Consider the following 24,073-nt stretch of genomic DNA (forward strand, 5'->3'; position numbering starts at 1 on the left):
ATGGCCAAACTGACAGTGTCTGCTAGGTACACCACAGTGTGCCCTATGGTTGGTTTACCCCACTGTGATCCACAATCGATACTCATGACAGTCCAATTCACAAACCGGAAAGAGGCTGGGTTAGAGACTGTAGGTGACTGCTTCCAGGTGAAAACACTGATCCCGTTCGAAGAACTGGTGGACGAATGTCGTTTTTCCCAGGATGGTTTCTACAATATATGAGGCCCCGACATGCACCTTTGGAAAGCTGTGGGGAATGGGCCGGGAGGAACCAGAGATACATACTGTATTACACTCATTGATCACCATAGGCACAGCTGGGCATCAAGTAAAATGGTTCTATGCCACATTGCTCAGTGCGTCCCTCGCCCCACTACACATGTCGGGGAGGAGGTGTGAAATGATCATAGACAACTTACGGATGTGGAATGGGGCAAGGTTTTGGCGTCTCCTAAGAAGATCCCCCACAACGCACGTTTGAAATATACACAATTACATTTTGTACACATGACCTATATGACACCTCACCACCTATATGTTACATTCGGAGGGAAAATGCGTAGCTGCTGAGATGTAACCATAGTGATGCAGACTTCATACGCATGACCTGGGATTGTGCAGGGTTACGCACATTCTGGATGCAATACTATCCAAGATCAACGATACCCTGGGGCGAAAATATTGAATTCCACGGTAGAGGTCTGCTTACTGGGGCTCTTTCCCCGACCACTCAAGCGAAAAGCTGGGAATCGATTTATAGACCTGGCCATGGAGCTGGCCAAAAATAAGGATAGCACTGGCCTGGAAGTCTGCTACTGGGCCACAGGTAGGAGCCTGGGACAGCGATGTAACCAGCTGGGCCGGAGTAGAGGGGAGAGCCCTAAACAGGGAGGAATTGAAGGGACTGAGGCAACACCCCATAACGAACAGTGGAAAGAAACACGGATAGCCTAGGGGCAACCGATACAGACAGGTAGTGAAGTAGAGGCAAGTGGTGATACGACCGGCTAGTAGAAAATGCTTGGCTGAAATCAGCTAGGAACCCCCCCGTACTGATGATACCGCCCCCCCCTAATAAGAGTACCCTCCAAACAAATACTAGACGCAAGTCGTACAGCGAGACTGGAAACAACTGGAAAGTCCCCCAGCTACAAGCTGTGCACTGGCAGACATCCCAGAGTTAAAAATTCCAGATACCCATGCACGCCACTCTCCTGCACAAGTTTAGTTTAAATGTTCAGCTTTAATGTTAGATTATTTTACATGGATGGAACTGCATACTATCCTTCCTGAGCGGGTCGGCTTATAAATAAAAGACTTGAACGTATAGGGCACATATTGAGATGCACAGCTGTGACAATAGCAGAAAAGGAATATGCTACTTACCAGTATGCATCTGTTCTTGGCATGTAGAGCTGCAGAGCCACACACTAAGGATAAGATCGCCATCTGGTGTTGGGTTCGGATGATTGCAGGTTGTTGTTGTCTTCGGAAGAAGTCTTTGGTCACAAGATAGGTGACTCCTCCTCTGGACAACAGTGCGCATGGGCATCCACTCCATCCTCAGATTGTTTTTCGCCATGATGGGAAATGATGGAATGTATAAGAAGTAGAAAGAAAGAAAGGATGTCCATGTGTAATGTCCAATTAAGACAAATGCTGGAAACAGATACAGGTCCCGGGGAGGCGGGTGGGCGTGTGTGGCTCTGCAGCTCTACATGCCAAGAACAGATGCATACTGGTAAGTAGCATATTCCGTTCGAGGCATATGAACTGCAGATCACACACTAAGGATAGACTATATAGCAGTATCTCCCCTAGCGGTGGTCACCTGTATCAGTTGCAGCAGTTTGGAATAGAGTTTTTAGGACAGCCTGGCCTACTGAAGCTTGTTATTTGGATTGCACATCGACACAGTAGTGCTTAGTGAAGGTGTGTGTAGTAGACCATGTGGCTGCTTTACAAATGTCTTCTAAGGGGATGTTCCCTAAGAATGCCATAGAAGCCCCTATTTTACGCGTGGAGTGCGCCCTAGGGGGAACTGTAAGAGTACGTTTAGCTTTCTGGTAACATATTTGGATGCATTTAACTATCCACCTGGCTATACCCGATTTGGAAATGGGGTTGCCCTTATGTGGTGGTGTGAAAGCAACAAACAGTTGCTTGGTTTTTCGAAAAGGTTTGGTTCTGTCGATGTAATAAAGCAAGGCTCTTTTAACATCTACGGTATGAAGGCCCTCTCGGCTACTGAGTCTGGATTAGGGAATAAAACTGGCAGTTCAACTGACTGGTTTAGATGGAAAGGGGAGATAACTTTAGGGAGGAATTTAGGGTTTGTCCTAAGAACCACTTTGTTACAATGTAGTTGTAGAAAGGGTTCTTCAAGAGTTAAGGCTTGTATTTCACTTACTCTTCGCAGAGATGTGATAGCGATAAGGAAAGCCACTTTCCATGTTAGGAACTGCAGTTCGCATTTGTGCATTGGTTCGAATGGGGGACCCATGAGCCTTGTTAGAACAAAATTAAGGTTCCACACTGGTGAGGGTGGTAATCTTGGAGGAATAATTCCTTTAAGACCTTCCATAAATGCTTTAATGGCTGGTACCTTAAAGAGGGACAGGTGTTGCCTATTTTGCAAGTAGGCGGCTAATGCCGCTAGGTGTAGACGTATAGAGGAATACGCCAAATTGCATCTTTGCAAGTGGAGCAAGTAGCAAATGATGTGTTGAATGGACGCATCCAATGGACGTATGTCATTGTTAGTGCAGTAAATGGCAAATCTTTTCTATTTTGCTGCATAACACGCCCTAGTAGTAGGTCTTCTGGCTTCTTTAATGATATTCATACAGTCTGGAGGGACGTTGAGGTATCCAAACTCTAAGACTTCAGGAGCCAGATCGCCAAGTTCAGAGTTTGAGGATCTGGGTGTCTGATTTCTCCATGGTTCTGGGTTAATAGGCCCGGGGAGAGACACAATTTTTGATGTGGAACTAGAGATAGTTCCAGAAGTGTGGTGAACCAGGGTTGGCGTGCCCAAGTGGGAGCTACTAGGATGAGTGTTAGCGACTGTTGTTTCAGTTTGCGTACTACAAATGGAATGAGCGGGAGAGGCGGAAAAGCGTACGCAAATCTGCCTGACCAGTTCATCCATATCGCATTGCCCTTTGACTGCGGAAACCTGGCGGCGAAGGTTGGGCATTTTGCGTTTTCTTGTGTGGCGAACAGGTCTATGTCTGGTTGTCCCCACTTTTGGAAGAATGGGAGTAGGACTTTGGGGTGTAGTTCCCATTCGTGTATTTGCTGTGTGTGTCGACTTAGGAGGTCGGCCACCTGGTTCTGAACCCCTGGGAGGTGTTCTGCTAACAGGTAGATGTTCTGGGGAATTGCCCATCTCCAGATTTGTTGTGCAAGTTGAGACAGTTGTAGAGAATGTGTCCCCCCTTGCTTCTGTATGTAATACATTGTGGTCATGTTGTCCGTGCGGATGAGGACAGTTTTGTTTTTTAGGTGTACTTGGAAGGACTTCAGTGCTAGGAACACCGCTAGAAGTTCTAGGTGATTGATGTGGAGCTGTTTCTGTAGAGTGGTCCACCTGCCCTGAGTGGTGTGTTGAAGGAGGTGGGCTCCCCATCCCGTAAGACGCGTCGGTCGTCAGCACAATCTGTGGAAGAGGCTCTAAGAACGGCCGCCCTTTGGACAGGTTGATGGTGTTCCACCACTTCAGTGAACGAAGTGAGCGGCTGTCCACCAACACCAGATCGGTAAGTTGTCCGTGGGCCTGGTTCCACTGTTGTGCTAGACATTCCTGTAGGGGACGCATTTGAAGGCGTGCATGGGGTACTATGGAGATGCATGATGCCTTCATGCCTAAGAGTTGCATAAACACTCTTGCTGGAAGAGAGTGTTGTGTTTGGAATTTTTTGATGAGATTTTGTATGTTGGCTATCCTGGCTGTGCTGGGGTAAGCTATGGCCTTGGATGCATCTATGGTGGCTCCCAGGTACTGGTGTACGTGGGAGGGTTGGAGTTGAGATTTGGGATAGTTGATTGTAAATCCTAGGTTGTGTAGGGTTTGAATAGTGCGGGGAGTGTGGAGAACGCATTGGTTGAGAGTATTGGCTTTTATGAGCCAATAGTCCAGATAGGGGAAGACATGGATTTGTTGTCTTCTGAGATGCGCTGCCACTACTGCTAGGCATTTTGTGAATACCCTGGGTGCAGTTGTGACTCCGAATGGGAGAACTGTAAACTGATAGTGCTGACCGTCTACCACGAATCGTAGGTACTTCCTGTGTGCAGGATGCATAGGGATGTGAAAATATGCGTCCTTTAGGTCCAATGTGGCAAGGAAGTCGCCTTGTTGGAGTAATGGAAGGACCTGCTGGAGAGTGATCATGTGGAAGTGGTCTGATTGTATATACTGGTTTAGTAGTCGGAGGTCCAGTATGGGTCTTAAGGTCTTGTCCTTTTTGGGAATGAGGAAGTATAGAGAATATACTCCTGTGCCCTGATGTTGGAGTGGAACTGGTTCTATTGCGTGTTTTTTTTTTTTTTTGAAAGATTTTTATTGTTTTCGCACATAACGGTACAGTACATTAGATGAGAATAGCAAAGTCGTTCCCCAGCAGAAACCAGCACCCCCATTAACCCTACATCCAATCCTCCCGCAGCGCCTCCGCCCAAGTTTCCAAGTCCGACATCCCTACCCCCGATAGTTGCTCCTGAGTCCTTCTCATCAGTCAGTGTCGGAGGCTTCATCTTCCTGTGCTGGCGGTGGTTCACATATGCCCCCTCTGTATTTGTTCCATGCCCCCCACACTTTATTCCATTTTTGTGGACACCCCCGCCCGATGAACACCGATCTCTCAGCCAACATAGCCCTATCCATGTCCCTTCCCCATACAGACAGCAGCGGTGCCTCTCCCGATCCCCATTTCTGAGCTATGTTCCGCTTAGCAAGCACAATCCCAAGCGTGGCCCAGCTCTGAGCATGTCGGCTAAGGTCGTTGGGTTCCCACACGTTTAGAAGACAACGCCTGGGCTCTGGCACCAGCGACACTCCCCCCGACTGGGACAGTGTCCGCATCACCCGCTTCCAGTATTCTTGGATGACAGGGCATTCCCATATGGTGTGATAGAAGGTACCCTCCTCCCCGCAGCCGCGCAAGCAGAATGGGTGGGGCGCCCTACCTATTTTGTGTAGGGTGTATCTGGTGTAATATGACCGATGCAGAATCCGGAGCTGTACCAACCGGAGCCTAGAGGGTATCCCCGCCTCCCGGGGGGACGCCAGTGCCTCCCTCCACTCCGGGTCATCAAAGTCCCCCACATCGCTGGACCATTTCTCCCATAAGGGTCCCATAGGGTCAGGCAGGTTATTTATGAGCTTACGGTACGTGAACGATGTGGCCCTCTTAGGCATATAGTCTGTGAGCAACCTATCCTCCATTGGTGACGCCTCCGGGACCGCAGCGCCAGGCTCTAGCTGTGACAGCAGTGCGTGCTTGATTTGGGTATAACGGAACCATTCCGAGGGCGCCAGCTCATATTGCTGTTGCAGGTGCGAGAATGAGATCACCGCACCCCCATGCCACAGGTCGCCCACCGTGGAAATCCCAATGTCGTCCCAATTATCGAAGCCCTTACTGTCCCTAAGCCTCCCAAGCCGCTTCGTATCCCACAAAGGCGTAAGCTGGGTCAGGACTCCTCTCCACCCCAGCTTAGCCTGGGCCGCATGCCATATGGCCACAGTCTGCCTCAGGGGGCCAATTAGGTCTGGGGTTAGCCTCCCGTCGTACAAGGGCGATAACATACCCCGTGTACCGAGTATGTCCCTGTCCGCTTTGAATGCGGGGTCCGATTGTGGGACGTGGAGCCACTGGTTAATGACCTTTAGCTGTGTTGCCCAATAATAAAGCTGGATGTCGGGAAGTGCTATCCCCCGTGGTACCAGCTGCGGGTTAGCTTGGACTGCGAAATACGCGCTGGCCCATTACTCCACAGAAGGCCCGTCACCTGCGCCGCAATTGTACGAAAAAACGCCGGTGGTATTTGATACGGTGTGTTTTCCAACACATAGATGAAGCGAGGCAGGGCCATCATCTTAAAAAGTGCCGCCCTCCCCAACAGGGTCAGCGTCAGCGCACCCCAATGGCAGGCATCCCGCTTGAGACGGTCCAGTGGGGGCCGGAGATTCTTTTGGAAAAAATCTGCTTGATCCACTGTGATGTGAATACCCAAGTACTTAAATGATCCGTCTGCCACCCTAAGGGGGCAATCCGCCGGCAGCTGCGGTGGAGGGCCTCGCAGCACATACAGGACAGACTTAGACCAGTTTATCGTATACCCCAATGCCCTACCAAAGACTTTGCAATTATTGAGTAGTGTTAGGATGGAGTGCCGCAGGGAGGCCAGATACAGCAGTACATCATCCGCGTAAAGCGAGACTCTGTCTTCCCAACCATCCGACCACTTGAGTCCCCTTATCGAAGGTTCCCAGCGTATCCATGCCGCCAGAGGCTCGATCACAAGGGCAAATAACAACGGCGATAGGGGACAGCCTTGACGCGTGCCCCGCGTCAGGGGGAAGTCTGCGGACATTTGCCCGTTGGCCGTAACATGAGCCATCGGCTTGGTGTACAAAAGCCGAATCCAGGCAATAAATTTTGGCCCAAATCCCAGATGGTGCAGTACTGCGAACAAAAAGGGCCATTCGACCATGTCGAACGCCATCCGTGCATCCAGTGATAGGAGCACCGCGGGTTCTCCCACGCGATCCGCCCGAGCCAGTGCGCTATGCAAGCGCCTTAGGTTGTGAGACGTACTTCTGCCGGGCATGAAGCCAGACTGATCCGGATGTATAATTTCGAACAGGTGCGGTGTTAGCCTAGTCGCCAACACCTTTGCCAAGATCTTTGCCTCCGCATTAAGTAACGAGATAGAGCGGTAGGAAGTACACGTATCTGCCGGCTTGCCTGGCTTTGGGATTACCACAATGGTGGTTGTGCACTGATCAGGCGGGAATTCGCCTCTCTGCAGACTGTCTGAGAACATATTAAGCAAGTGGGGGGCAAGTGTCCCCACCGCCCTCTTGTACAGCTCGATCGGGATGCCATTCGGACCCGTCGCTTTACCCGACTGCAATGCCCCCACCGCAGCCTGTATTTCTTCCACCGTGAGATCGGCTTCCAGGGCCGTCAGTGCTTCTGGGGTCAATTTGGGCATGGCCAGATCCTTAACATAAGTCAGCGCCTCATCCACCGTCATTGAGGAAGTGGAAGAGTAGACTGCCTGAAAGTGTTCTGCAAGGATATTCACTATGTCACGCGGGTCAGTCGTTACCGGACCTGTCTCTGGGCTAATCCGTGCTATCCACCTAGAACCTCTTTCTCTTTTATCCAACCATGCCAGCAGCCTCCCAGTCTTGTCCCCAACATCATAGATTCTGTGCCTTGTGTCCTCCAACCGCTGCCTAGTGAGCCCTGCCAGGTGCTCCCTGTATTTTGCCTGCGCCACTCTCAAGCCTCTGGAGGTCGCCGGCGTCGGGTCCGCGGCCTGCTGTGCCTCCGCCGCCGTCAGGTCTAATTCCAGTGACCGCAGTTCAAGATGTTTCTCGCGCTTGTGCGCCGCAATGGATGCAATGGCATGCCCTCTCAGGACTGTTTTATATGCTTCCCAGAGGATAGCGGGGGAGTCTACAGACGAGGCGTTCTCTTGAAAGTAGAGATTCGTCGCCTTCCCAAGCGCACTGCTGATTGCGGGGACCTGGAGATAACCCGGGTGGATGGAATAAATACGGCGTCGAGTCAGATGATAGCATGTATATTGTAGGAGTATCGGGGAGTGATCTGATATGCCCCTGGGCCTAATTTCGACACTATCCACATTCTGGAGACCACCCTCCGAGCCCAGGAAGTAATCTATCCTAGTCAAACTGTTGTGCACCCCAGAGTGGTACGTGTACTGGTGTTGCGTTGGGTGATGGAGCCTCCATATATCCGTTAGCCCGAGGGCGTCCAAAAAACTCCCTAGGCGGGAGGTCCCTTTGCCACCAACCCGTGCCGGGAAGCGATCGATTAGTTCATCTATAACTGCATTAAAGTCTCCCCCCACTGTGAGTTCCCCCTCCGGCAGATCAAGCAGAAATTCACTCAGAGCCGGAAGTGCTGTGGCATGCAGGGCAGGGGGAATGTAAACCGAAACAATATTCAAGGGACGCCCCTCCCACTGGGTAAGGATAGCCGCGAACCTCCCAGAACCATCTGTTTTGACTTTATGTATGATGAGTGGGGACTGCTTTTTCACCATTATACCCACTCCACGGGAACCGGAGGAAAATTCAGAGAGTGCGCTACCATCTTATATCCCCACCTGTCCATTGCTTTACTAGCCGTGCCCGTGAGGTGGGTCTCCTGCAGCAGGACCACCGCAGGGGAGCACCTCTTGAGACTCTGGAGGACCAGACCCCTTTTGATCTTATTTCCTAAGCCACGCACGTTCCACGTGAGGAGGGAGAGAGGCTGCACTGGAGTGAGAGGGAACTCAGTGGACTGCCCTGGCGCTGTGTCAGCTATCACTGCAAGCTGAGGAACGTAAAACTGGCATTGCGGATGTATCGGCGCTGGCCATGCCTGGTGTGCTTGTACCGTTTGTTGAAATAACCATGACATTTTGGACAAACTTCCGAACAAAACTCACGAACAACCCCCTACCCCTCCCCCCCACCTCCCTGCCTCCCTGCCATACGGACTCAAAACTGCCCGCCTCCCCAACTCAGCAGATTGCTCACAGCCCAAACCCCGGAACAGTACTTGCGTGAAGTGGAGCGGGCATCCGAGGAAGACCAGGAACTTCCCCTGTCCCAAAGTTCAACTGTCCCCCCGGCAAAGTACAACTGAGTAGGCACCATCCATCCCCGTAGGCCAGCAAGTTCTCGGCACCGGTAGAGACCAAAAAAGAACACTAAGCATGTTACCGTACTTCATCCTACGGCCGGTCCGAGTCCTCCACTATCGGATCCTGGGCACCGGGGTCCTCCGTCCCCCCCATGCGCCGCCTCCGTCCATCAGAGCGCCCAGAGCTGGCCACCAGCCCTCGAGCCAGTCGTGCGCTTCCCCCGGCGTCTCGAAGAACAGCGTCTTCCCGTCCGCCACCACCCGCAGTCGCGCCGGAAAGATCATGGAGTAGGGCAGCTCCCTGGCTCTCAGTTGTTTCTTGATCTCCAAGAAGCTCCTCCGCCGCGCCGCCACCGCTGCCGTGAAGTCGGGGAAAAACGCCACCGTAGAGTTCTGTATGCGCAACGGCGGTGCCACCCAGGCTGTCTGAAGAATGGCATCCCTGTCACGAAAGTTGAATATACGAGCCAGCACCGGCCGGGGGGGGGGCGCCCCAACCTTAGGCCTACCTCCAGGCACCCTGTGGGCACGCTCCACCGAGAAGGACGAGAGACCCCTGGGCTGCAATTTAGTTCTTATTAATTCTTCCACATACAGGTCCATAGCGGGATTCCCTTCACTTTCGGGAAATCCCGTGATTCTGACGTTATTGCGCCGGGAGCGCCCTTCCTGATCGTCCATCTTTGCCGCCATTCGCTTGGTTTCCGCCTCGAGCTGGGACACTTTTTGGAGCAGAAAAGTAGTGTCTTTCGTTAACTCGGTCGTCACTTGCTCCACTTCCGTGACCCTGGTCGCCATTTTCTGGAGATCCGCTCTGAGGAGGGACACATCCGTGGAGATAGACCCCACTGTGGTCTGCACTTTAGTGAGAGCTGCCATAATGTCCTCCAGCGTCACTTTAGGTGCCCCAGCCTCATCCCCGACCTTTTCCGCTCTCCCAGTCTTCTCCGGCACCGCGACGGCGTCTTTAGTATAGGCAAATTTGTCTAATTTGCCCTGCTGATGCACACGAGTCCCTTTCCCAGCCATGTCTGGGCAGTTGGACGTCGCTTCGAGTCGTCTGAGCGCCTCACCAACCAGGCGGGGGAGCGGGGGGCCCCAGATGGACACCCCCGGCCACCACACAGAGCAGAGCGCGGTGAATTTGGAGCCCCCAGCAGACAGCACCTCCTCCCTGGACGACCGGCCAGTCGCAGGCTCACCTTGAAGTCGGTGGGGGCCAGAAGGGTCGATCACTGCAGCACTCCTACTACCAGGCCTCTGCCCGCGCAGCACGACCCCCGGGGCCCACCCAAGGGCAGCTGTTCATGAGGCGCAGGACCTCCGCAGCCGGCGATCACAGCGCGTGGCCAAACGGCCGGGCCACCAGATGTGTCCTCCCTGAATTGCGTCGGCGCCAGCCCCTCGTCAGTGTCCGTCTCCCGATGCCTGCAGGACAGCGTTGCAATACTGGGCACTCTCCCACACAGCCAGCGTCACGTTTAGCCTCGCTCTCCACAGCGCCGCCGCCTCCAGCGCGATGTTCGGAGCTGGCCGCCTCTCTGAGCCACCCGATCCCAGGCTCCATCCGCACCGCGCCCGGCCTCCTGCTCACTCGAGGCCCCGGTCGCGGCCGGCGGTGCAGTCCGCAGATGTCGGGCAGCGCGGAACGAGTTCCCGACCACACAGGAACACCAGGGTTGCCGCAGACGGTGCCGCTATCTTCAGGCTCACAGCCTGTGTTACTGGGGGACAGCTTGCGTAGCGGATGGATGCCCGGATTAGCGGGAAGGCGGCCTCACCCACGGAGCACCGTTAGGCTGCGGCCATCTTGCCTGGCTGCTAGCCACGCCCCCCTATTGCGTGTTTTTGAAGCAAAGACTGAATTTCCTGTTTGAGGAGTGTGAGGTGGTGAGACGACATGGGACGATGTTTGGGTGGTATGTTTGGGGGGGGTGTTTATGAGTTCGGGGCAGTAGCCAGACTGGATAATTTGTCTTACCCACCTGTCTGTTGTGATGGAATTCCAGACAGGTAGGAACTGTTGAAGTCTTCCCCGACCGGAGTGGAATGGTCTGGGGGGAGTGGTGGTAAGTCACTGTTTAGTGGCTGTAGAGGTGCGGTGTTGTTGGTGCCCCGCCCTCGGCCTTTGGTATTGTTTCCCCTGTAACCTCCTCTAAAATATCCTCTGTTAGGGGATGTTTGACCTGATGTTTTGAGGGTGGAAGAGGTGTCTGTTCCCACATTTTTGGAGGCCCCTCTATAAAAGGAGCGACAAAAGGAGCCTCTAGCTTGAGTAGACTGTAATGCTCCCATTGATTTGGCAGTCTCATTATCTTTCTTCATTTTTTCTAATGCAGTGTCTACTGCGGGTCCGAATAGTTGCTCCTGATTAAAGGGTTGAGCAAGAATGGTGGTTTGTACTTCCGGCTTAAAGCCGGAAATGCGGAGCCATGCGTGTCGTCTAAGTAGCACGCTTGTGTTGACTGTTCTAGAGGCGGTGTCCGCTGCGTCTAATGCGCATTTTATGGAGGCATTTGATATTAGTTTACCTTCTTGGATAAGGTCATTGGCCTGTGATTTGTATTGATCAGGCAGGTGTTGCAAGAGGTCCTCCAGTTGGTCGTAATGAGCCCTATCATAGCAAGCCAATAGGGCTTGTGTATTGGCAATACGCCAGTGGTTAGCAGCTTGTGCGGCAACTCTTTTGCCGGAAGCTTCTAAGAGTTTAGACTCTTTGTCTGGGGGCGGTGTGTCTCCGGTTGTTTGGGAGTTTGCCCGCTTTCTGGCATTTGACACGACCAAAGAGTCTAAGGGGAGCTGCGCTTTGATGTACGCAGGATCCTGTGGTGCCGGTCTATATTTTTTTTCTATCCGGGGGTTAAGAACCCTGGCCCTAACAGTGTCTTTAAAAACCTCAGTTGCATGCTTTATCACTCCCTTAATCATGGGTAGTATGTGAACGCTTTTTTGCGACTGCTCGAAGGTGTCGAGGAGAAAATCTTCCTCAGGTGTGTCTGTGTGCATGGTGACGCCATGGAACAGTGCAGCCCTGTTTATAAGCTGACCAAACCCCAGATGGTCATCAGGCGGGATGGTTTTGAGGGGTATGGAGTGGGATCAGGCATGTCAGGCATAGGGTAAGACCAGTCGTCTATGGGTGCTGTGTCCGGGAGTGTAAAGGGATCATTAGGATCAGCGGGATCATTCGGGAAATCCGGGTCTCCCCCTCCCCCTAAATCATCATCATCCTGTGGAGATGGTGTGCGAAAAGGAGATGGTAGAGGAGAAGGCGGTGGGGGGGATGGGATAGGAGGTAAGACAGGAGAGGAAGGACGTATGGGTGAGGTGGCACAGTCCTTCTTCTTTGGAGGAGCTGGAGGAGGTGGTGTGTCCAGTTTCCTTTTTTTATAAGGTACTGCTGTGACATGTCCTGAATTAGGATTGATGTAAATCCTTTTTTGCATTGGATCTGGCCGAAAAAGTTCCTCAGTGTCCGAAGGTGGCTTTGGCGCCGACTTTTTCGGTTCTGATCTGGATTTTGTGGGATCGGCAGGTTCTTTGTAGACTTTTCTTGGCACCGAGGATGTTTTAGGTGCCGAAGAACTTTTCGGGTCCGATGGTGTTTTCGGTGTCGAGGAACCTTTCGGTGCCGAAGCACCTTTCGGCGCTGACGAACCTTTCGGTGCCGGTGGGGACCTCGGTGCCGAAGAACATTTCGGTGCCGGTGGAGACGTCGGTGCCGAGTGATCTTTCGGTGCCGATGGAGATTTCGGCCTCGGAGCCTGCTTCGGTGCCGAAGGTGTTGTAGGCACAATAATATGAGGTTTGCTCGATCCCGAGCCACCTGCAGGCTTAGATGTCTTCGGAGCCGGGCCCGGGGGCGGGGCTTCTGAAGATGATTTTCGATCGCGACTGGGCCCAGCTGGCAGAGTCTTGACCAATGTCTTTTTTGGTGGGTTTTGGGTAGGGGAGTTGGTACTCACGGACTGCCCCAGATCAGAATCGTCGGCCTCTGACACGATCTGGAGGTCTTCTGAATCGTCGTCAGGGACATCCTGTGCACAGATGTCTTCGGGTTCCGGTACCGGTTTTGCCATGATATGGCGTCGAGCTCTTCAGTCCCGTATCGTCTTCTTCGACCTGAATGCGGCACAGGCTGGACAGCTCGATTCGTTGTGGTCTGGTGAGAGGCACAAATTACAGACCTCGTGGTGATCACTGTGGGGGAACTTTGCTCCGCATTGGGGGCATTTTTTAAAGGGTGTCCTTTCCATCAGCCGCGTCCGGAGTCGGTCCGATGAGATTTTGACGTTGAGTTATAAGTTTTAAGAGTTGCTGTGATTGCTATGAAGTTTTCTGCTGGAGCGGAAAAAAGGTCATCCGAAACCAATGGCGGAAAAAAACAATCTGAGGATGGAGTGGATGCCCATGCGCACTGTTGCCCAGAGGAGGAGTCACCTATCTCGTGACCAAAGACTTCTTCCGAAGACAACAACAACCTGCAATCATCCGAGCCCAACACCAGATGGCGATCTTATCCTTAGTGTGTGATCTGCAGCTCATATGCCTCGAACATAAAGCTTTGGCATAATGACTTAACATGCTGTATTAAATATACTCTATCATCCGATATAAACCCGAACGTGTACTTGATAACGATAACGACATAGCAACGAAATGTTGAAACAGAAACACGTTGAATTCCTATGTGCTAACATGCCTATGTATAAAATGGCAATAGAAATAGATTTAAAAAAACAGAGAAGCAAAAATCTTTGGTGAGATCCTGGCCAATTTTCTTGTGAAGGTAATTTCAGGATTAGTTCATCCTTCCCAAAATTGTTTTATGCCACTTACAGCAATCTGGCATAATGAGGCAGCTTCACATTGTGCTGAGACGGGACCCCCACTTTATCAGGCACATCAGCCCTTATTCTGGTTGACTTTGTAAAGGCTTTTTGCTCACTAAGCTGAGGCTACCTATTCCAAATTTTGAGGTGAATGGACATGGGGCAAATTTTCTAGCATATCTCAGAATCATGCATGCTGATCTGGTGGCTCACATGTGCGTCAACTGTGTATTGTCAGCCCCATATGCTGTAGGGCAGAGCCCATATGAGGATGTTCCCTCCCACAATTGCTTTTTGCCCTCTACATCAAGCCACTTAGGTTGAATCAAGCGAGATGGGTTTCTACAGTGTCTTGACTAGGGAGATGGCAAGGAAAACTGGGTATCCCTATAAGCGAATGAACTACTAAAATACTCAGGTTACCCACACTGGTTAAGTCCCAGGTTCAAAGAGACCATTTTATATTTCTTTGAAGAGGACTCTAGTCTAGTGGTGAACTTTTTGTGAGGTGTAAACCTGAATCACGTTGTATGAGCTAAATAGAGCAGTTCTTTGAATCTTAAAGCCATTTTTACCAAAGTGAATGAATGAGGTTTCACCCTACCTTCCATGCTGTGCTCAGCTGCATTGGGAGGGTTACAGTACATATAGGCTTCATACAATGGATCAACTCCAGAAGGTTCTGTGAGTGGGTCTGGCATGATCCTCTTCCGGTTTTTAGCTGTTAACCCATCTCCTTCAACAAACGAAACAGGAATGAGGTGCACTAAAATGATATGAGAACAAAAGCAGAAATGTGAGTGTATATTTCAAAAGAATTCACTGTTCTCATGATGAACACAGTATTTAAAACAGTGACCTTCTGATCATTTTTACAACAATTATAAACGCATATGGTCCAGGCAGTGGACATACCATTATAATCGCATGCAGATTTGAACCTAAAGACATTGCAGGCATCTGTCTTATAATACAAGGAGTAGCTACAACACCCAAGGGTAACATGGATGTAAAGTAGAAGGAAGAGATTTGACTGTAAATGCTAACAATCTAAGGGGTGCAGCTTACTAAAGAAGGAAAATCGAACCCTCAAACGTCTTCAATATGGGGGCAGAGGTGGCTAGAATCAATGATAATCATTTCCTCTACATGCAATATGAGCCAGCTACATGGTGCCACCTTGTACACCAGTGGTCTTCAAATTATATGGCGGACTCCCCTAGGGGCATGAATAGATGTCAAGGAGGCGTAAGACTCTGTCAAAGAAGAGCACTTAGCTTGTCCCTGAAGAATGCAAACAAGCATCCCATTGAAAAAGAAAACGGAACAGTTGTAAGCTACTTCATAACGTGCAATCAGCAAGTTTTAGCCATTCAAGTCGTAGCAGGGGGTAGGTGTCAGAAGAGGGCCTTCAAATTAAGCGTAACGGTTCACCCCTCAATTTTGACGCCTTGTGTAACACTTTCAGGCAGTCTTTTTTTTAATCAACTGGGAACTGCATTTTCAGACTTGTAGATTTGCATTTTACATTGCAAGAATGGGCTCAAAACTCCGAGCATGCAAACTGATTCTGGCTAAACTAAGAGCTCGCTTAAGGTACCACTCAAGATGTGGCACCAACTACCTGCTGGGTATGAGTAAGAGAGAGGGAGAGTGAATGAGTGAGTGAGTGAGTGAGTGAGTGAGTGAGTGAGTGAGTGACAGTGAGAGAGACAAAGTGAGAGAGAGAGAAAGAGAAAGACAATTCTGAACCTCTATTTTTGTCAAAATGTCTTAGGTGTTCTCTAAAGTTTGTCACATATTCTAACAACTCTGCGTACAGGGTATTTTTTATTTCATGTATTGGATTTATTAAAAGAAAAAGTAAATGCACAGTCCTTTTCAACTATTGTTTTTAAATGCACATCTACTTAGCAATCCCATATGAAATGCTTGGCTTGCTTGCTTTGTTTTACACTGCCTACATATATTTACTTTGTTATATTGAAAAGCATATTGGTTTTGTCTCTATTTGAAGTTTTAAATTGAACACGTTGCTTTACTGGAAGGCAACAAAGCTGCTGCAACAGTGGAGTCACATGAGTGGAGAGCATAAGTTGATATATTAATCAAGCTGCCTCATTTTGGATGACTTGTAACTTTTGTAAATTGATATTGGGAACCCCAAGGTAGACCAAATTAAGGTAATATAGTCTGGATAATATTACTGCCATAACAATCATTTTATGTGCTTTTACTGAGAGAAGTAGGGCTATTTTCCCCAGCTTCAACATAACTGTACATTTTGATATTGCTGAGCTAGACTGCGGTTTCATTGTTAGCTATCCATGATAAGGCTTTCTGTTGACGATTTTGGTACTGGTGATAATCCTATTTCTGCGGATCAGTAAAGCTGATGCCAGAGTGTTAGAAATGGGGGTCTCTAGTTGGCAAGGGCTTGCACCTTTGTCCAAATAGGGACCCTTCTTCCTAGTCAGGATAAGGGAGTTACACTCCTAAAATAACCCCTGCTCACCCCCTTGGTAGCTTGGCACGAGCAGTCTGGCTTATCTTAGAGGCAGTGTGTAAAGCATTTGCACATAACCAACAGTAATACAGTGTAAGCACTACAAATGGACACCACACCAGTTTAGAAAAATAGCCAATATTTTTATATACCATAAGACAAGACCAAAAACAATAAAATTCACAATGTTAGACCTGCCAGCCCTTTGGCTGTCCCCTCCTCATTTTTCTTCCTTTACCCTCTAATTTTTCTGTCCACTAGTTTTTTTTTGGTGTTGACTTAGAGGCTCTGGGTGCCCCATTATCACTAACTGATGGTGTGGCGCAAGGTGCTTCCCTAAAATGGAGGGAGAGTGAGAGCTCCTCTATAAAATGGTGTCCTAAACTATCACCTCAGAGACTGGGCCATAGGCTGACATGAGGAGTTCCAGAACCTTCTGGACCACTCTGGACATTCAGGGCGTCGGCCATTTTGTGTGAAGTGAGGTAGTCAGGAGTACGGCACCTGAGTGGGGAGGTAGGTGCGCTGGAGGGGGAAACTGACTGTTCTTAGGGCCTGCTTTCTTCCCCCCTCGGTTGACACTGCCCCCTACCTCGTGATCTAGCCCTGCCGTCAGCCTCTGACCCTGGGATCACGTTAACCTTTCTGTGCTCCCCGCCTAGCCAGGACCCCTCAAGAGAACCGGGGAAAGGAGATAACACCTACGACCTTATCTTCTACTACCCTGACTGGGCCTGGCCCCCCCCCTATCTTGATCTGCCTCTGGCGTGGGGACTGCCACCTCCCAACCCACCTGCCCTGAGCCAGGGCATCGCTGTGAGGAAGAAGGGAGCACTAGGCGCTGAGAACAACGCCACCCCTTAATTTGTGTGAGGAAGAAGGGAGCGCTAGGAGCTGAGAACATCGCCACCCCTTAATTTGTGCCACCCCCGTCGGGGCTGCCCCAGAGGGTAACTTACCACCGTGGCCCTGGGCCGTGTCGCCTGTTCCTGCCATCCTTGGGCCCGCGGGGAGGTCCGGGGCCCCGCCGCTGCCGTCGCAGCCTCATCGACGCGGCTCTCTGTGAGGAGAGGGCCGCCGGAGTTCAAAGAAGGCCGCGTAGGCCTAAAGCCGTGATCCACCGTCACGTGACGGGGGCGGACTGCGCGACGCCGCCCCCACCGCTGCAGGATTCAATCTGTGAGCCGCGCCCCCACAGGCCGAACTGCCATTGGCGGCTGCGGGCGCGCCTCTGCCGGATCCCTCCCCGATGCGTAGCTGACGGGGAGATCTGCCAGAGTCCCCGCAACGCGGGACTCCCAGCCGACATCTGTGGGCCCGGGCCCGAAGCCTCAGAGACCGGCGCAAGGGCCTGAAAAAGGCCGAAGACACAGGTAATCTCCGGGGAGGAGGGCGGGTGGCCCACAAGGCCGAGGGCACGCCCCTCCCCCGGGGAGATCCAACGTGAGGCCCCCTTCGACCCCAGAGCGTGACTGAACTGGACCACGGTCCCCCTTCACGAGGTGCCCCTTGGGGAGAAGGGTCCAGCAGGTGCCTCAAAGACTTGCCATGTGTTAAAGCGCTATTGATTCCTGGATCACTACGTTATTCTGGAGGGCCACATCTGACGTGTTATTGATTCCATAATTGAAGTGCGAATGCTCTGCCAGATGCAGCGCTATGTGCAGCACTAAGTTTATTAACTCTATTTAAGGTGCTTTGAAATCGCTATGTGCAGCACTAAGTCTAATAACTCTATTTAAGGTGCTTTGAAATCGCTATGTGCAGCGCTAAGTTTAATAACTCTATTTAAGGTGCTATGAAATCGCTATGTGCAGCGCTATGTTTAATAACTCTATTTAAGGTGCTATGAAATCGCTATGTGCAGCGCTATGTTTAATAACTCTATTTAAAGCGCTATGGAATTTGCTGTGCTGTGTTTGACCACCAGATGGTGCGCTTGATTTCATACCAGGTCTAAGATATTTATGCAATGCCAATCTAGTCACGATGAAATGTTCTGACCCTAACGTGATTAGATAAAAACTGATTGGTTTCATTTGAAGGAAAAGAAAAACATGATAGAAGGAAAGATAAAGCTTTTCTAAATTCTCTGGTGTAGTGTCGTTTTCAGTGGTGGTACGCTGGAGTGCTGAGGTGAGTGGGATGCAAGCACGACATGTTACTCTGGAATGAGGCCTTTCCACTTGAGCCAAGCTACCCTAGGACTTTAGGTCCAACACACAATATAGTACTTAAACATCTACAGTTGTCAAAATAAGCTTAAAAAACAGTTCCTTGATGTCGATAGCTCCGTCCGGGGCTATCACGGCGTCATGAGGAAGCAAATCCAAGCAGTTCTAGCTGACCGCAGAGTCACGGGCCAGCTACGGTGTCGGGCAGACCAACAAACAGTACCTTTTAGAAATGCAGGGTGTCGGCGACCTCTCGTTGAGCTTTCAAAAATACGGCGTCCGCAGGCGTCGGTGCAGGAGTCGTCGTGGCCCTCGAAGTCACACACGTTGCAGGTCGATCTCTTCTTTGTTGGGAGTCAGGAGCGCTGGCGTTGGTAGGTGTCGGGGGTTGCGGTGCGAAGTGCAGCAGTGCGGTGCCCTCAGGTCGCAGTGCAAGCAACGGCTCGGTTGTGGCGTCAGGTGGCGTCCTCGGAAAGACCAGGGTCGCGGTGCGAGATGAAGGCGGTGCTCATCACGGTGCTGGCAGGTCACGGCGCAGGCAGCGGCGGCGTCGTTGCTGAAGCGCTGTCGTCGGCTGACGAGCTGGAGTCGATGGCACCGGCAGGCCAAGGCTGCGGTGCGGGATGAGGGCGGTGCATCGTGTAACTTTACGAGCGGTGCCCTCGAACCACGGTGCTAGCAGCAGCGTCCATTTCGGCGTGGAGCGGTGTCATCGGGGATACCAAGGTGTTGTCGTGAAGTGAGGCAGTGCAGTGCCCACAGGTCGCGGTGCGAGCAGCGGCTCGGTGGCGGAGTCAGTAGGCGTCATCGGTGAGACCAGGGTCGCGGTGGGACGTTGCAACAGTGCCCTCTGCGGTGCCAAGGCGGCGTCATGTAGCAAAGTCTGTGCGGCGTGCGGTGCCTTCGAGACACGGAGTCAGCAGCGGTATCGTATACGTCGTCGAGTTGCTTTTCTTCTGTTGCAGCACAAAACACACAGTCCCCAATGCAAAGGGCAGAAGAGCTTCGTGAACAGAGGGCAGGCTCTACCTCAAGCCCTTGGAGAAACTCACAAAGTAGATTGCAGAAAGTTCAGTCCAGTCCTTTCACTGCCCAAGACAGAAGCAGCCACTTCAGGCCAACACATCAAAGCGCACAGCAAAGCGGTAGTTCCTTCTCACAGCTTCTCCAGCTCTTCTTCCTGCCAGTCTTCTTGATCCAAAAGAGTTCTAAAGTTCAGGGGTCTGGGCCCCAATATTTATATTCCAAAATCCTTTGATACCTTAGGCAGAGAGTGTCTGTGCCCAGCCAGAACCCGTTCTGCCTTTTCTGGTGTGATTTCCTGGCAGGAGGTGGAGACGGCATTGTCAGAGGCAGACCAGGCCCTTTGAGGTGCAAGGAAATCATCTCCCCCCCCCCCCCCCTTCCCCACCCAGGTCTATTCAGCCCTTTCCAGACCTACCAATGATTATATGGAGCCACTCCTGCTCCCCAGCCTTCTGTCATCCAAAACCCAGACAGGCAATCCACATTCCAGCAGAGGCACACAGGATGAATGAGCAAGAAAATACCTAGTTTGTAAAAGTGGTATTTTCAAACACAGAATGTAAAAATCACCTTCCCTAAAAGATGCATCGTTAAATTCTGAGTTCAGGCATACTAAACTTTATTTTCCCCCCTAGTTCCCAGGGCCAGTTAGGTTTATAAGATGTTATAAACAAACTTCCCATTCTGACCTATGGGGAACATGTAGTCTTGCAATAGTGAAAAACTAAATGGGCTTTAATTCACTATCAGGACAAGCCAGACACACCAGGACATGTCCTACCTTTCACATACACTGCACTCTGCCCACAGAGGTACCTCGGGCCTACCATAGGGGTGACTGACATGAAGAAAAGGGAATGTTTAGGGCCAGGCAAGTGGGTGCACTTGCCAAGTCGACATGGCAGTTACAAACTGTGCGCAGACTCTGCAATGGCAGGTCTGAGTTACCATTTCAGGGCTACTCACATGGGTGGCACAATCAGTGCTGCAGGCTCACTAGTAACATTCGATTTACAGGCCCTGGCACACTCAGTGCACTTTACTAGGGACTAACAAGTAAATCAAATACCCAATCATGGAAACACTAATCTATAACGCAAGTTACCACAGGAGCACTTGCACTTTTCCACTGATCAGCAGTGAGAAAAGTGCGCAGAAACACTACGCCAGCAAAAACAGAGTCAAAACCGGGAGGGCAAATGCCACATGCAAATGCCACATGCCAAAAGATGCCAAGTCTAACAGAGATTCACTGTTTTCTTTAATTAGACAATCTTGGTCTTGTCTGTATCTAGTTTTAGTTAACTGGCACACATCCAATTACTAATTAACCGCACAACATTTTGGAATTCTGTCTGGGAAGCAGATGTACCATCTAAGGGTAGCAAGAGTTGCTATCATCGGCATAATTATAGAGTCTACATCCCCGATGCAAATTCTTGAATAAGAGGCAGAGTATTATCTGCCAAAACAAAATCTAATGAATTGCTAAAGTTTTTTCAGGCAGTACTCAATATGTACAAATTAACCATTGTAAATCGGTACCAGCTCTAATAATTAGAGGTGTCCTGAAGGAATTTTTACATCTCTCCAATTGTTCCTACAATTAAATCGGCCTTCTAGCTAAAATGGTCGCTTCAATGGTTTATGTCAGTACATGTACGTACCACAATACACAAGTAAACACATATGAAACTCCTCCTGGTCAACAAAGAACTTATATAAACCAAGACTCCCCAAATGGCATTCAAATTTGAATGAGCAAAAATAACCTAAGCTCCAAATGGATACCAGACTCACATTCGTCCTAATGGTTTACCTATTAAAAATATTCAGATTTTCCACTGACTATCTGATTTAGGAAAACTCCCAGACCTAAACTCTAAAGTGAATAAAGCAGATATGACCTTAATCTAAAATCCATAATAATAAAAATAATAATAACAATTTACCATATGTTTTTCAAAATGATAACTATTATTTGCAAGTCACTGTAACCTCAATAGGTTCCAGTGTAGAGGCATCTTATGCTAATCACTCAATGAATACATTTGAAGTGGAGAATGTTTCAATGAGGACACATTTAGATTAGGTTTGGAAAGATATAATTTTTTCACTACTTTATTTTTGGTATGGAGAGGATGAGGGACAACTTAAAAGAAACACTGCATTTCTTTTTAACAAGATCCATGATTATATAAGATTTACCTATAAAGTTAGTAAGGCTATCAATTTAATACCTCGATGTGACTTATCGCGGGATAAGGGTAAAGACAAAACCAGTGTTTGCCAAAATGATTGATACGAATAATGATCTGCACAATTACATTTTTCAAAATGAACTGCTTAAGGCAGTTTGGGCAAGTTTAGAATTCTCACATTTTCTACAACTAAAACGAATAAAGTCTGAAGAAGAAATTTACCACACAGAATCCACCAAAATGACTGAACTATTCCAAAAATAGGATTATCCATCTTGGGTTATTACCAGATTAAAAACAGTAAATAAGATGTTGTATGGATTCTGCTGCTTCCAAAGAACTGTGTTAGGACAACAGGACATCAGAATGAAGGGACGGAGTCTCTCTACGGTGTCAGTGCCTGTCAGCCCAATCCTGTCAGTGTCTCACCTGAACTCCTAACAAATGTAAACAGACAGGTCTGAAATGCCAGCGCAGCTCGTAAGAAACAGGAGACGGCAAATAAAACAGGTTAATGAGGGAGCAGCTGCAAAAACAAGACCGCCGTGCAGGTTTGCGTAAAATTCAGGGATTTCAATTACCAGACAATAAACAATTTTCTAGGCATGCTAAAATATTTATAGAACAATATAACATGTAAGGTGTCCTGCCGAGACATATTGTCACAGCCTCAGAGCACCACAGTGCCAGGTTGGCACCATACGCTAGGCGAGGCCAGAAGAAGGTGCAACAGATTAAACCTGAATCTTGCCAAAACAAATCTATCCCTCACATTGGATCCATGAATTAAATATGGCTCCATTCTCTGCACTGTTTTAGGAGCCTATGCCCCTGGACCATGGGTTTCATCAGCTCAGCTTCTTCTCTTTGTAACCATACACGTCCTAAAAATAGATCCCTCACGCTATTCAATACCAATGGGTGCAGAAAATGGGGGTTATAAAATATGTCCTTCCTGCCCAAGCTGACAAGAGATGCCTACACATAATCAAGGGACAGTCAATCAGAGAGGATCTGTCTGTTCAGCTTGAAACCCTCCCCAGTCCAGATCTTGATCCAGCATATCAAAGATCTAAGAGCAACAATGTCACGTAAGTATTTCATTCCTAGTTTCTCATGAACAGAGAAGGTGAAGAGCATATTTTCGGCCGTCTGGATTTAATCAACCTTCGTGTACCCCCAAATCTCGCTGCCATATAAGACATTTGAGACACATTTAGCCCGATAGATCTGAAGTAGAGTATGTGGAGGCAAGGAGCCCAGCCTCTGGGCAAAGCTAGACACTGCCCCTGTTGCCTTAACAAACTCACCCATCCTCCCCTCAGGCAAGGGCTTCCAATTATTATTCATATCAAACAGCACCCTAAAGTAAGGAAATGCAGAGACTTTGGCCAAAGTGTGGTTAGCCACCTTGAAGGTTTTAGAGCTGGTGGACCACAGACCAACTACCATGAGATATGATTTCGTAAAGTTTACTGTAAGGTCCAAACTATCCATAAAAGCAAGAAACTTGTCCAATTAGTGACTGCAGACCCACAGCCATCTGTGCCATGAGAACCGAGTCATCAGCGTATAATAAAACCGCACGCGATCTCTTTCCCACTCTCAGGCAATCTGCCTGTACAGAGAGAAGAGCTTGTTCCAGACCATTTTTATAAAGAGTAAATAGGAAAGGGGCAAGCCTACCCCCCCTGACTGACGTCCCTGCTGTGAGTAAAAGACAGGGTAGAATCTGCACCTTGGAGTCCTTCACCAATGCCGAGCGGTTAGCATGTAGGTCTGACAGGAGGGACACAATATGGGGGTTCACCCCCATCGCATGAAGCAGGTACCACAACTTCCTGCGAGTTTCCTTTCAAAGGCTAACGTAAGTCCATAAATGTCAGGAGTGATTCAGGCTGGCCAACAGTATACTTGCTAATAATTTAATATAGATTTAAACACTGGTCACATGTTGACCTTCCCTGCATAAAGCCATATTAAACATCTGAAAATATGCTGTTCGTATCAGCCCACACCGTCAGCCTGTTTATAAGTATCCTCCCCAGAACCTTCACTACTGCATCTATCAATGATATCCGGCGATAGCACTGGGGGTTGTCCTTGTTCCTCTTCCTGAAGACCGGAACAATTACGGCAGTGGACCAGGAGGGGGTCCACCCTCTCTAGCTGCAGCTGGTCCCCAGATCTCGATATTGTCCAAAAACAAGTCAGGGGGTATCCCATCAGGTCCTGGTGCCTTATTGCGACATAATGCCCGAATACCCTGGGATACTTCATCTAATGTAAAAACAATGCTGGCACTACCCACCGCTACTTCAACCCTGTCCACTTTGCCTCTGCTAATCACCAAATTGTAAATCCCTTCAAAGTGTTCAGTCTATTGTTGCTCTGAGAGATTGTAACATATGGTCGGTCCAGTTACAGCAGCAAAACAAGG

At 49.6% G+C, this 24,073-nt stretch overlaps 1 protein-coding gene across 3 annotated transcripts in view; it reads right to left on the reverse strand.

Annotated features, from left to right (window-relative positions):
* The window catches only part of PXYLP1 (2-phosphoxylose phosphatase 1), a 509,674-nt gene that overhangs the window by 128,482 nt on the left and 357,119 nt on the right, over positions 1-24,073 (reverse strand). For all 3 annotated transcript variants that reach the window (XM_085634923.1, XM_085634924.1, XM_085634922.1), the window contains one exon: positions 14,331-14,492. In XM_085634923.1, the coding sequence (XP_085491049.1) occupies positions 14,331-14,492 (162 nt within the window). The remainder of the gene's footprint in view (positions 1-14,330; positions 14,493-24,073) is intronic.

The sequence above is a fragment of the Triturus cristatus genome, chromosome 11, assembly GCF_964204655.1.
Source record: "Triturus cristatus chromosome 11, aTriCri1.1, whole genome shotgun sequence".
In the NCBI taxonomy this organism is placed as follows: domain Eukaryota; kingdom Metazoa; phylum Chordata; class Amphibia; order Caudata; family Salamandridae; genus Triturus; species Triturus cristatus.